The 14627-nt window shown below is 35.7% G+C and overlaps 2 protein-coding genes and 2 long non-coding RNA genes across 4 annotated transcripts in view; all 4 read right to left on the bottom strand.

Moving 5' to 3' along the window:
* LOC122086473 (MDIS1-interacting receptor like kinase 2-like) overlaps window positions 1-1139 on the bottom strand; it is an 18300-nt gene extending 17161 nt beyond the window's left edge. The window contains exon 1 of the mRNA XM_042655285.1: window positions 649-1139. Within this exon, the coding sequence (XP_042511219.1) occupies window positions 649-931 (283 nt within the window). The 5' untranslated portion in view covers window positions 932-1139. The remainder of the gene's footprint in view (window positions 1-648) is intronic.
* Window positions 1140-8483: 7344 nt separating this feature from the next.
* On the bottom strand, window positions 8484-8885 carry LOC122086474. Its single transcript, XR_006142434.1, has 2 exons — window positions 8827-8885; window positions 8484-8717 (listed from the first exon to the last, which is right to left on the bottom strand). It is a non-coding gene; the product is annotated as an uncharacterized LOC122086474 (long non-coding RNA).
* A 1720-nt stretch (window positions 8886-10605) lies between these two features.
* On the bottom strand, window positions 10606-11339 carry LOC122086475. Its single transcript, XR_006142435.1, has 3 exons — window positions 11231-11339; window positions 11094-11154; window positions 10606-10685 (listed from the first exon to the last, which is right to left on the bottom strand). It is a non-coding gene; the product is annotated as an uncharacterized LOC122086475 (long non-coding RNA).
* On the bottom strand, window positions 11340-13984 carry LOC122086842 (MDIS1-interacting receptor like kinase 2-like). Its single transcript, XM_042655784.1, has 3 exons — window positions 12827-13984; window positions 11478-11676; window positions 11340-11343 (listed from the first exon to the last, which is right to left on the bottom strand). Exons 1-3 carry the CDS (start codon window positions 13803-13805, stop codon window positions 11340-11342), a joined length of 1182 nt encoding a protein of 393 aa, XP_042511718.1. The 5' UTR covers window positions 13806-13984.
* Between the last annotated feature and the right edge of the window lie 643 nt (window positions 13985-14627).

Here is a 14627-nt window from a genome sequence, read left to right on the forward strand (position 1 = left end):
AGGAAAGCGTAGTTGTGCTAGGGATACCTATTTTCTATATAATAAATAACTTACCACAAGATAATAAAGTAACTTACAGATGAAAATAATTTACTCCAAATGAGTAATTTCAGTATTCTATTTTCCCCCTCCACTTCAAAATTCTGAAATTCCTTTAGTTAATTTACAAAAATGTTTTGCCCAGTTTATCTATGGCCACCAAGAAATTCAAGGGGATATAAGCAATTTACAATATTCTTTAGTTTCTTTATAAAATGACTCAATTAAGTAAAATGTTTTAGCTTAAGTAAAAAATAAAAAATCTAAAGGGTATTTACAGATGGAAAATTTAAGAATTTATTATGTAACATATAAATGTCATAACAATAGGACATGGGAACATTCATCCTACTATTTAAAACGATTATTTTTTTTAATCAAAGTTTTGATGATTGTGTACTAAATCTTTCAAAGTTCGGATAACATATTTTTTTCCCAAAATTATTCCAAAATATAATAATTCTACTCCATTTAGACGATAAGATAAGGTAACGAATACTTCAACGGCCCAATCTAGCAAAAATGTCATAGGTTTTAAATACTAAACTGAATAAAGAAATCTTAAAAAATAATAATAACATAGTATTTAGTAGGGACAAATTTACATACCTGGAGCAATATACCCATGAGTTCCTTTAAGTGACGTCCAATTAGATGAGTCTTGCTTTAATAGTCTTGCAATGCCAAAATCAGATACCCGAGCCTCAAGTTCCAAGTCTAGCAATATATTTTTGCTTGAAATATCTCGATGAATTATTGGTGGAATACAATCATTATGCAAGTAAGACAAAGCATTGGCCACACTTTTGATGACATTTACTCTTTGCAACCAATCCAACTCCATAGCCTCAACTTGATTGCTCAAGATGCGTGCTATGCTACCTTTTTCCATGTACTCATAAATAAGAAAAATGCATCGTGGATGGGAGCAAAACCCATAAAGTTTGACAATGTTCCGATGCCTTATTTCTGTTAGTATACGTATCTCATTCCCAAAGGTTTCATCATTAACTATAATTGTCTCACCTTCCAATGGATGGAACTTCTTCAAAGCTACAACATGGCCAGTAGGTAGCACTGCTCTGTAACATTCGCAAAAGTTCCAGTTCCGATGCAATATTTGGAATCAAAATTCTCTGTCACTTGAATAATACCCTTGTAAGCAATCTGGCCATCGAAATTCCATATTGAAAATATATTGCCATGATTTCTTGTTGTTGCTTCTATATTTCCTTTTTTTGCTTTTTTTTGCAAGAGGTAGAAAACACCGATAATTGCAAGTGCTAGGAATACAATTCCTATCAAAGAAGCAAAGATGGATATGAGGACCTTATGTCCATTTTTCTTCGATCCCTTGCTTCTACTAGATTGATTGCAGGGAAGTAGACCTTGAAGGTCACCACATAACCCTTTATTATTTCTAAACGCTTGTGGTGAAGCATTTCTGAATACTTTGTTGTTAGGAACAACACCCTCCAACTCATTGTAGGACAAATCAAGTGATACTAAGCTAACCATCTCTTCGAGAGAAAAAGGTATTGAGCCTATGATCATATTATGGGATAGATTCAAGATTTCCAGCATCACCAACTTTGCAAGCTCAGGTGGTATCGGTCCACTAATTGAGTTATGACTAAGGTCCAATTGAACTTGTAGGGATACAATATCACCAATTTGAGATGGAATGCTTCCATTCAATGAATTCCAGCTCAAATTTAATGACAAAAATTTGGAGCATTGACTGAGTTGTGTTGGGATTGATCCAATTAGCCAGTTTGCCGATAGGTCTAGATGGTCCAAATTGATTAATTTTCCAATTTCAACTGGTATATGCCCTGAAATCTGGTTGTCATGTAAATACAAAAGGAGCAAAGCAGATAAGTTACCGAGTTCCCTTGGTATTTCTCCAGCAAGTTTGTTGGTAGAAAGATCAAGTTGTCCAAGTTGAGTTAACTGACCTAACTCAGGTGGTATCTTCCCACTAATATTATTTCCAAAAATCTTTAGAACTAACAAATTCTTACATTTTCCCCAATTTGGTGATAGCTCTCCATATAGTCTGTTGTGACTCATATCAATGTAATAAAGATGTGGATATACACCAAAACTATCAGTTATATTTCCTACTAATAGGTTTTTTTAAAGTCTAACTCTCATTAAACTTGTGCAATTTCTGAAGTCAGGAATAGGACCCGTAAGACTATTGTTTTGAACCACTAATCTTTGAAGTGATCGTCCTTGGCATATTTGTCGCGGTAAGCTTCCAGATAAGAGGTTGTCGAACAACTGGAGTTCTACAATAGATGCTTGGCTACCAAAGTCTTGAGGTATGGCACCAGATAATTGATTCGAATTCAAATAGAGGAACTCTAGTCTAGTTAAATTAGACAGAGAATGAGGGATTGGACCATTGAGGTTGTTTTGAGATAGCTGCAAGTCAATAAGATTTTTCATTTCTCCGATTTCAGAAGGCATAGGACCAAGTAATTGATTCGAATGCAAAAAGAGGGATACAAAATTGAGCCTGTGATCATATTTTCAAGATGTGATCATACAAAATTGAGCCTGTGAAATAATTGATTTCAGAAGGCATAGGACCATATTTTCAAGAGAAAAAGGTATTGAGCCTGTGAAATAATTGATTTCAGAAGGCATAGGACCATATTTTCAAGAGAAAAAGGTATTGAGCCTGTGATCATATTATGGGATAGATTTAAAATTTCCAGCATCATCAAATTCCCAAGCTCTGGTGGTATTGGTCCACTGATTGAGTTATGACTAAGGTCCAATTGAACTTGTAGGGATACAAGATCACCAATTTGAGATGGAATGCTTCCATTCAATGAATTATAGCTCAAATTTAATGACAACAATTTGGAGCATTGACCAAGTTGTGTCGGGATTGATCCAATCAAGCAGTTTGCCGATAGATCTAGATGGTCCAAATTGATTAACTTGCCGATTTCAACTGGTACATGCCATGAAATCTGGTTGTTATTTAAACACAAAAGGAGCAATGTAGATAAGTTACCAAGTTCCCTTGGTATTTCTCCAGCAAGTTTGTTGGAAGAAAGATCAAGTTCTCCAAGTTGAGTTAACTGACCAACCTCAAGTGGTATCTTCCCACTAATATTATTTCTAGAAATCTTCAGAACGGACAAATTCTTACATTTTCCCCAGTTTGGTGACAACTCTCCAGATAATTGATTTGAATGCAAATAGAGGGTCTCTAGTCTAGTTAAATTAGACAGAGAATGAGGGATTGGACCACTGATGTTGTTTTGTTGTAGTACCAAGTGAACCAGATTTTTTATATCTCCGATTTCTAGAGGCACCAGACCAGATAATTGATTGTCAAACAGATAGAGGGTCTCTAGTCTAGTTAAATTAGACAGAGAAAGAGGGATTGGAGCATCGAGGTTGTTTTCAGATAGCCCCAAGTTAATCAGATTTTTCATATCTCCAATTTCAGAAGGCATAGGACCAGATAATTGATTCGAATCCAAAGAGGGTCTCTAGTCTAGTTAAATTAGCCAGAGAATGAGGGATTGGACCTCTGAGTTTGTTAAAAGATAGCTCTAAGTCAATCAGATTTTTCATATCTCCAACTTCAGATGGCACTAGATCAGATAATAGATTTGAATGCAAATAAAGGGTCTCTAGTCTACTTAAATTAGACAGAGAATGAGGGATCGGACAACAGAGGTTGTTTAGAGATAGCGCCAAGTCAATCAGATTTTTCATATTTCCGATTTCAGAAGGCACTGGACCAGATAATTGATTCGAATCCAAATAGAGGGTCTCAAATCTAGTTAAATTAGCCAGAGAATGAGGGATTGGACCAATGAGGTTGTTTGTATCTAGGTCCAACACAATCAAATTTTCTAGAATTCCCAGTGCAGAAGTTATTGGACCACTGAGTTTATTGCCACGGAGATTGAGGTGGGTGATCATTTTGGAGAGGCTACCAATTTGATCTGGTATGGGTCCTGTGAGTCCATTGCCACTGAGATTGAGACTGAAGAGATTGGGAAAGGAAGAGAAGGTAATAAGTTAATATTATATTACTTAGGGGTGAAATAGGGCCGGGCTGGGCCGAGTTTCTTAAAACCCTAACCCAACCCTAGGTGATCAAAATTCAACCCAAGCCCAACCCAACCCTGTCAGGTTCTTGTTTAGGCCCAACCCTGCTGGGTTCATACCAACCCAACCCGGCCCTAATGGACCCTGTCAGGGACGGGTTGGGTCCGGTTGGCCTGGGTCGGGTTGACTTTGGCTTCTATAATTGTTGGATTAACCTTGATTGACATATTTTTTCCAGTCATGTCTCATATATTAAAAAGTTATAGAAAAATAAAAACCTATTGGAGCCCTAATTTCTATTATAAAGATGCAAGGTTAAATTTTGGGCCAAGTTGGGTCCGGTTGAGGCTGAAACCCTAACCCAACCTAACCCAGGGTTGGGGTTTTTCAACCTTAACCCGCCCTTAGGGTCAAAAAATTTGACCCAAACCCTGTTTGAGCTCAAGGCAGGCCAAGGCGGGTTCGGGTTGTCAGGGCTAAACTTTCACCCCTTAATTACTGTTGCTAAATATGGCAAAACAATTAATAATTTCGCTCTACAATCTCTAACATATTCTTTTCTTTTTAATTTATCGTTACCAAAACTGATCAAATTGTTGCGATAAAAAATATAAACCATATTTTATTTTATTTTTTTGGGTAGAAATAAAACCATATTTCTGACTCTAACAAAAAACGGAGAACTACAATTCAGGTATGGAGGAAGAAAAATGAACATACTTTCCATCATTTACAGAAACAAAATTCAAAATCCACATCAAAATCTAAGAATAAAATAAAAGCAAATTTCTACTCCTAATATAGGTGTATTCAAATCCAAAACGAACATGTGAAACTAACCCGAATTAGCCCGAACCGATCTTTATTAGATCAACTTTGGATGTAAAAACCGAACCTAAATCAAAACTAAACCGATAATACCTTGGAACTCATTCAAAACTATTTGTTTCTCATTAGTTATGTATACATATACATGTTAAACTGAATCTAAATCAGACCAAAATCGAAACCAATTCGATAAGTAAAACCAATAAGTACACAAATTGAAATCAAACCAATAACAAACCTTTCCTTATTGGTTTGATTTCGGATTCATCATTTCCATATTGAAGCAGATTCAGCCCTAACCGATCAATTGACACCCCTACCCTAATGTCTCGGAACATAGTCCACCTCCACCCGTTGCAAGGAAGCAAATCCAAAGCCAGTTCATAAAACAAGAGACATATCTTACCAAAAGAAGTAACTTGAACCTCTAGTAACCAATGGAGTATTTTTCGTAGTAAATCTATTGCTGCATATTTTTAACTGCGCTTTTTTTCCACATCAAATCTATAGCTGTGGATTTTAACTGCGAATGTTTTTGCAGTAAATCTATTGCTGCATATTTCTAACTGTGCTATTTTTTAAAAGCAAATCTATAGCTGTGGATTTTAACTGCGAACTTTTACGCCCCAAAACTTATATGAATTTTGGCTACGAAATTTTGTACTCCAAAATTTATAAATGCGATTTCATGGTGCTGAAATTTTTTGTGCAGCAAAATCTATAACTACAAAATTTAGATGTGTAAATTTTTACCTCAATTGTAGTTGTGCTTTTGTAATGACGAATATTTTCTATAAAAAAATCTATAGTTGTGAATTTTAATTACGAATATTTTATTATGAAAACATAAATATGAGATTTTTGAGTGGTGACAATATATAAAATTAATATTTTTATTTTTATATGTTTCTATACAAATACACTTGTTTCTTGAACCTATATAACCCATTCAATGCATAATCCGAAATAACTTATATATTAAAAAACAAGCCTCAATAACAGATTGAAAGTATAGATCAAGTGTACATTCTCATTGGCTGGGTCATTGGCACATGGGCCACACTCTGGTACAATTTTTTTCCCAAATATTATATTTATTCATATATATATATATATATATATATTTGTGAAAAGATATAGATTAATATATAGTAAATATACTTGGGAAAAAGAACTCTACAAGTCTGGCACAGGAAACACCCAGACTGGACATGGTGCGAAAATGCCATATATGCTCTTACGCACCCTCCTGTTGGCCCGCAAGTCTAGTGTTCCTATTTTAGACCAGCAAGGTTCTATTGCCCATATGATTATGAGAACCCGAGTTGCTTCCGCAACCATTGTGCTAGTGCATAGGCCAATGGGAGGCCACGTTGATGCATTTGGGACCATGGTGCAGTGCCATCATATTGTGCTCGTTTGTGTAGCTAGGACTAGACAAACACAATGACCTTGTTTGTTCCTAGCTCCAACCCAACCTAATTTTTTAGATTTCCCATTGCGGAAGGTATTGGACCACTGAGTTCATTATCATGCAGGTATAGATATTCAAGGTTGGTTAAAATTAAGAGATACCAGTGAATTTATTCCAACCTAATGATAACAAAACCAGATTTTTCATATTGCCTATTTCTAAAGGTATCGTGCGTGCCATTCATTTCATTGTCACGAAGGCGTAATAAGCTCAGGTTGCTTAAATTACTCAAGGGAGGCAGAACGCCGGAAAGATTATTATTGGAGAGATCAAGGTTGGTGAGTTTGGAGAGGCTACCAATTTGATCTGGTATGGCTCCTGTGAGTCCATTGCCACTGAGATTGAGACTGAAGAGATTGGGAAAGGAAGAGAAGGTGAAGTTGTGAAGCGTACCTTGCAGCTCCAGTCCTGGAAGGCTAATCTCAACCACGCTGGTTCGGGCTTTGTTACATGTTATACCAAACCAGTTGCAGCAGGGGATTGGTGCTGAGGATGATGATGTAAGTTTCCAAGAACGGAGAGCAGGGACACAGTAGTTTTGGAGAGTGGCTTTCCATTTGAGTAGAGCCTCTGTTTCACTTGATGACGACTGAGAGGAAGAGACCCCTAATCCACTACCAAACGCAAAGGAAGTACTGAGGAATAAGATGATAAGGCAAAGATAGAAAAACGACATTAATGGAGTCGGAGAAGAATGGGTGGATGAGTAGTAAGCCATGGGAGAATTCAAGTCCAGTGAATCAACCATACATACATACCATTATGTTGTCATCTTGATTGCTAATTTATAGAGAAGAACTGGTGATATCTTGTTTTTTGAAGACAATTCAGTCTGTATTGTCGCATTTACTTGTTGCAGACTTTTGAAGCCTTCATAAATTGTGTGGGACCTTTGGTTAACAGTCCATGTCATTCATAAGGAATTTATGGATTTGGTCGTGACCGTGATCCGTGGATTCGTATTTGAACGGTCAAGACTCAGGATCATTTTAAACCGATACTGATCCAATCAATCTGGATGTCCATTTCAATAATAAATAAATAAATAAATAAAACAATATAACAATTCAATTCAGACATCCATTTCAATTAAAATTGAAAGACATGTAATGAAAAAGTAGCTGTTTGAATAAAAAAATTGAAAAACCTTAAAAAACTATTCAAACCCTAATAGTTTATAAATGGTCTTGATTTCATAATTGATTCGAGCCAAAATATATGGCGGAGGTCACTTTTTCTCAACATGTGTCATTACCCATTAGGCAACTCCATATCCTACCCAGCTAGATTGCACCAACTATTTATTGGAAAAAATAACAATTTTCCACTTGTGTACAAGTTAATGGAGTTCCACGATGATAACAAAAATATATATATAAAGTAATGACGCCGAAACAAATCAACTCAATCTACAAATGCACACCATTTTTAACGTGAAAAACCCTTTCAAGACGAAAGGGAAAAAACCACGGGACCTCGTCCAGGTAAAAACTTTCACTATAATAGTAAAGAGGTTACAAGATCTCCTCTCTAGACAATATAGAGGCTACCAAAATATCAAGAGAAAAAATTACATCTTGGGTTACCAAGAAACTCACCAAACAAAAGTGGATTCACAAAATTATAGTACTGTCACCTTCGAACATGTCATTAAAATATACAGAAAAGACTCAGTACCTTTCTTTCCATCCTTGATAGAGAGAACGCCGTCATGCCACAACCCATTACAAGATAACACCTTCTCTTCCTCCTTTCCTACACTCTTTCGTCCTCACAAAGACCGAAGTAAAAACGAGATCTCACAAGAAGACTGCTTCATGGTTTGAGAATCAGAAATAATTTACCTTTATACGTTACCCTCTCACTCCCCCACCTTTTATATAGAAACAGAAAGAGAGAGAGAGTTTAGTCAGTAACCAACTCGCATACGCAATCCACATGCAGATCTCCAAAGAAGTCTCACCACCTAACCTTTAGTGTACGGGTGAAAGAGGACTCTTAGGCAGCCTTAACTCTTGTGTGCCCCCTTCCTTCCAACACTACTATGACAAGGAATATATAGTGTTTGAATTGAAAGACTAAAATGAAAATTAAATTTCCATGGAAAGGAAAATAATAATTGTTAAGGTACCTCCTTAATTCCCACACAAAAGATCGAGTGACCACAAATACAAGAATTGCAGAACATGAGACAACCCCAACATCAAGCCCAGGAATATATGAACAATGGTAGGCACTTCCAGCGGCTAAAAAGCTCTGCATGACAATAAGCTGAAAGTGCAGCTGCTATTCCCTGCTAGGAGGAAGGAAATATTGAGAGAAGGATAAAAAAGGAACATAAATTCAATGTCAAGCAAGATATGTAAATAAGCCAACACTGAAAAATTATAAATATCACTCACTGTTTCCCCCTTCAACCGAAACTTCTTTCCTCTGTTTTTTAATAATCTGTCCTCTTTTTTTGATTCACTATCACACAAAGCAAACGATCAGGACAATGTCTACTTCAGATATGTCTAGAGCATAGTATAATATGAAGTATCAAAGATGTAAAACCAACAATGTACTGTTGAATGGAACAAAGAGAGTGAAAGGAGAGATACTCAGTGTTTATATCCTCTGAAGTATATGTTGGTCTATTATATATTCCTTCTCCATGATTCCATTGCCTCCTAAACAAGAGAAGGGAATAGTTTGTTACCCCATTGACAGGAGACGCGCCTCATTTGACATAAGCAAAACATTAGGGAGACATCAGCCATTTCCTACCGGGGATATCCTTCAATGCCTGTGGAGGAGGGATACTGGAGCACTAGAGATGACTGTTTTACCGGCAGCCAGCTAATCAATGATAAGGTATTAGGGTCTGAATCTTTTTTTTTTTTACAGAATCAATGATAAGGAAGGTAGTCCATTGAAAACCTCCTTTGGGAGATTTAACTAAATTTATAGTTAATTGATGTTCTTGAGGCAATCCAGGGAAATCAGGAATTTGAGCTGTTTAATTAGACTTTAAGATAGTACCTTGTTGGGTTTTTGCTGCAAGAGAAGAATTATTGACTGAGATATATTTATAAAGTATTCTATATAATCATAGCATAAATTCATATTCTTTTAAGAAATGAATATGTCTATATATATATATATATATATATATATATATTTGCTAATGGTCAGCAAAATAGAATTGAAAGAAAAAATATGTACAGAGAATACATCCAAGCATCCCCAAACGGAACAAATACAAAGCAGTTATTTTAATTCTCCACCACCAATAAATCTATATCTTGGGTGCTGCAAAAAGTCCCACTTTATGTCATTGAAAATAAATGCTGGACCTGAATCCCAAGTTTCTGATCTATAGAACTTTACAACGTGTTTCGCAAACAAACAACAATACAATTGATATCTCGGAATAATATAACATAAGTAAACCAATTAACTCAAAAATTTCAGCTGGGGTTTCACTCACTTCAGGGCACTACTACCTATACAAGCATACAACAATGCCTTAGGGTTCTATTCCATATAGAGAGTCCAACCAAATCTAACCCAAAACATTTTCCATTCATAGTTACAAATTCTTTCAATACATATGTCCAATTACAATTTATAAATTATTAAACCAATTTAAAATCCTATAGCCAAATAATGGTTAAAGTCCAACTGATATATCTTCTTCTTTCTTTTACTCCAAGACAAAACACAGTTCCCTCTCTCCTTTCTTTCTTCTCCTAAATTTTCTTTTTCTTTTCTTCTCCATATATTCCTTCTTTTTAGGATAGTACACACACCTCTCTCCTTCTCTAGAGGTTTCCCTTTCTGCCTCTCCTTCTCCCTATTTGGTCTCTGGCTGTCTCCTTATTTTCTTTCCTTCTTTCTTTTTTTTGCTAAAAGTCAGCAATTGAATTAATAAAAAGAAGGAAAGAGATATACAATACCACTTCAAAACTCTGCTTCACCTTTGGCATGGCCATCAGTAAAACAGAGCTTCGAAGGCAAAAAAATCAAGGCTCTTTAGAAAACTGCTTTACCTTCGGCATAGCCATCAGCAAAAACAGAAATCTAAAGCCAAAATATAGGAATAAAAATAAATATAAAAATAAAGAATTGAAACTTACCTAAAGTGAACCTCTTTTACAATAAATACGTCTCTCCCTCCTTCAACTCTCTTTCTTCTGCTGCAGAAGTCGCAACTGACTTCCTCTTTTTTTTATCCAGCCTCAGAACACCTTACAACCTTGAATTATTCATATTCCCTCTGTATCCAAAAAATGATACATTAGATAAGCTTGATAGACAAGATAACTAAAGCATAAGATAAGGAACATGATAATCCGACAACATAACATTTCCTCATTTACAATAATATCTTATACAACCAAATTGAGTCTATGTTACTATGGAAGAGAAGTGGTAGGCGAAAAAGGAACCCCTTGGAATCAATCATCACTACAACATGAGGCTGAAAAAAAAAGGCAGCCTTTGCGGCTTCCTTCAACTTTAACTACCACTTCCAAGTTCCAAAATAAGAAAAAAGATTAGACTGACTTAAATTGACAAAAGAAAAACCTCATTTAGTAAGATTAAAATCATATAACAAATAATTCTAAGCATACATATTAAAATAGATAAATCATAATTACAAAAGTTTTCAGAAAAGAATCACCTCCAAAGAAATAAAGATCGGCTCTATGGTCTACACAGTGAGGACTTTAGCCATGCCATCCCTATCAAAAGCCCAAAAGGATGATATAGTTTTGGAATGAAATGGATTGATAACAATGAAATCAACAAAATGCTAACCTTGAGATTTATTGTTTAATTTTGATTGTGGTCTTAAGCGAATCGCGTCAGTCCCCTGTTGGTCAAATGAGCCGTCGATCATAATTATTGTATTTCAATAGCATTTAGGTCACCTACAGTAATTGTATGAAAATTCTCCACAAATGATGGTTGCAGAAAAAATAGATTTTTTGATACTTGATGCATATTTGGCCGGGATTGTGGGTGATTGCGTAAACATGCAAGTGCTATTCTCACAATAGAAAACACATCCTTTGCAACATTTTGGTCTGATGGAAAGGTGAGGCATGGGTCTAACATGTCCCTTAGTAGAATCTTTTGGCCAACTAATGATGTTAAGGATGAGATGAGCTCCCTTGGATGCTTTCCCATAATTGTTTCTAATGCCACTACTCCGAAACTATATACATCACACTTCTCAGTTAAAGCCATGGTGTATGCAAGCTCTGCAAGGTCAGAAAAGAAAGAGGCTGAGTGAAAATGTATAAATAGGACAACAAATACATTTTAATAGAAACAAGAAACTGCAATATATTTTGAATGATGAATATGGTAGAGCATGGTCTGCACTCATCAATTATCAATTTTAAACTCAAATTTAGTTATGGGGAAGTGTTTCCCAGGTGGGGAGCCTGGTCACTGCGTGTGCACATACTAGGGCCAATGGAAGCGTGCGAGAAAGCATCAATAAGGCATCATTTTGTATTTCATGGGGGATAGAGCAGTCATTTCACCCCCATGTGTCTGGGCACAGGGGCCATGCTCCCCGTGCCCCCCCCTGAAACAGAAACCACTTTCCCTTAAGTTATTTACCTTGTATCTATGCACCTCTTGGTATCCATGCACCCTCTCTGTAATCATAAAACTTTTAATAATTCATTTTGCCACCAAGAAAATTCTGTGAGGCTGAAACATCAAATGTGAATAAGAGACTTGGGATCTACCTCTCCACAAAATTTGGGGCCCATCCAATAAAGTATATCGCTAAAAAGTGTGGTTCATATAGAGATGTCCTCTCCATGGCTTTGGAAGAAACTTGTGCCCAATATTTCTCCATTAATATTGAGCATTGTGGCCTTTAATATATATATATATATATATTTATGCACTATGCCCAGTGAATATAACACTTCACTACTTGCCACTTGGCAAGACATGGGTTAGTCCATGTGAAATATTTTGTACTCATTCTAATTTATATAATGCATTAACTTAAGTAAAAAAGAATCTAAATGGTATTTACTGATGGAAAATTTAATAATTTCTCATGTAACATATAAATAACAAACAATAAGACATGGAAATATTCATCCTATTATTCTGAAATGATTGTAATTAAAAGAAAATAAAATATAATTTTTTAATCAAAGTCCTATGATTGTGAACTAAATCTTTCAAAGTTCAAACATTATATTTTTCACTATAATAATTTGATGTTCCCCTTGGACTTGAAGGTATAAGATGCAAACACATTATCTTTTCCTTTTTCAATACTAAGATGGAAAATACTTTAATGGCCCAATTCAGTAAAAATAAAGAAACCTCAAACTACAATAAAAAAAAAATTTAGTATATAGCATTGAAAATTTTAAATACCTGGAGCAATATATCCATGAGTTCCTTTAAGTGACGTCCAATTAGATGAGTCTGGCTTTAATAATCTTGCAATGCCAAAATCAGATACATGAGCCTCAAGGTCCAAGTCCAGCAATATATTTTTGCTTGAAATATCCCGATGAATTATTGGGGGATTGCAATCATGATGCAAGTAAGACAAAGCATCGGCCACACTTTTTATGGCATTTACTCTTTTCTGCCAATCAAACTCAATAGCCTCTGCTTGATTGCTTAAGATACGTGCTATGCTTCCTTTTTCCATGTACTCATAAACAAGAAACATGCATCGTGGATGAAAGCAGAATCCATAAAGTTTGACTATGTTTCGATGCCTTATTTCTGTTAACACACGACTCTCATTCTCAAAGCTTTCATCATCAACTATCATCTCACCTTCCAACGGATGGAACTTCTTCAAGGCGACTACATGGCCAGTAGGTAGCACTGCTTTGTAAACACTCCCATAAGTTCCAATTCCAATGCAATATTTGGCATCAAAATCCTCTGTTGCTTGAATAATGTCCTCATAAGCAATCTTTCCATCAAAATTCCATATTGAAAATACATTTCCATGGTTTCTTCTTGCTTGTTCTATATTCCCTTTTTTCACTTTTTTTCGCAAGAGGAAGAAAACGCCAATAATTGCAAATATTAGGAACAAAAGTCCTATCAAAGAAGCAACGATGGATATGACGACTTTATGTCCATTTTTTTTCAATCCTTTGCTTGTAAGAGATGGATTGCAAGGAAGTAGACCTTGAAGTTCACCACATAACCCCTTATTGTTTCTAAATGCTTGAGGTGAAGAAGCATTTCTAAAAACCCTAGTGTTGGGAACAACACCCTCTAACTCATTGTAGGATAGATCAAGAGATACTAAGCTAACCATATTTTCAAGAGAAAAAGGTATTGAGCCTATGATCATATTATGGGATAAGTTCAAAATTTCCAGCATCATCAACTTTGCAAGCTCTGGTGGTATCGATCCACTAATTGAGTTATGACTAAGGTCCAATTGAATTTGTAAGGATACTAGATCACCAATTTGAGATGGAATGCTTCCATTCAATGAATTCCAGCTCAAATTTAATGACAGCAATTTGGAGCATTGACCAAGCTGAACCGAGATTGATCCAATTAACCTATTTGCCGAGAGGTCAAGAAGCTCCAAATTGATTAATTTACCAATTTCAACTGGTACATGCCCTGAAATATGGTTTCCACTTAAATTCAAGCGTAACAATGTGGATAAACTACCCAATTCCCTTGGTATTTCTCCAGCAAGTTTGTTGGAAGAAAGATCAAGTTCTCCAAGTTGAGTTAACTGACCAACCTCAAGTGGTATCTTCCCACTAATATTATTTCCAGAAATCTTCAGAACGGACAAATTCTTACATTTTCCCCAATTTGGTGACAACTCTCCATATAGTCTGTTGTGACTCATATCAATGTAATAAAGATGTGGATGTACACCAAAACTGTCAGTTATATTTCCTACTAATCGGTTGTTGTCGAGTCGAACTCTCATTAAACTTGTGCAATTTCTAAAGTCAGGAATAGGACCCATGAGATTATTGTTAGAAACTGAAAATTGTTGAAGTGATCGCTCATGGCATATTTGTTGTGGTAAGCTTCCCGATAAGACGTTTGAATAGCTCCAATTCTACAATTTTTCTTGTCTCCGATTTCTGAGGTATTGGACCAGATAATTGATTCGAATTCAAATAGAGGAACTCTAGTCTATTTAAATTAGACAGAGAATGAGGGATTGGACCAATGA

Source organism: Macadamia integrifolia, chromosome 8, assembly GCF_013358625.1.
Source record: "Macadamia integrifolia cultivar HAES 741 chromosome 8, SCU_Mint_v3, whole genome shotgun sequence".
NCBI classification, from domain to species: Eukaryota; Viridiplantae; Streptophyta; class Magnoliopsida; order Proteales; family Proteaceae; genus Macadamia; species Macadamia integrifolia.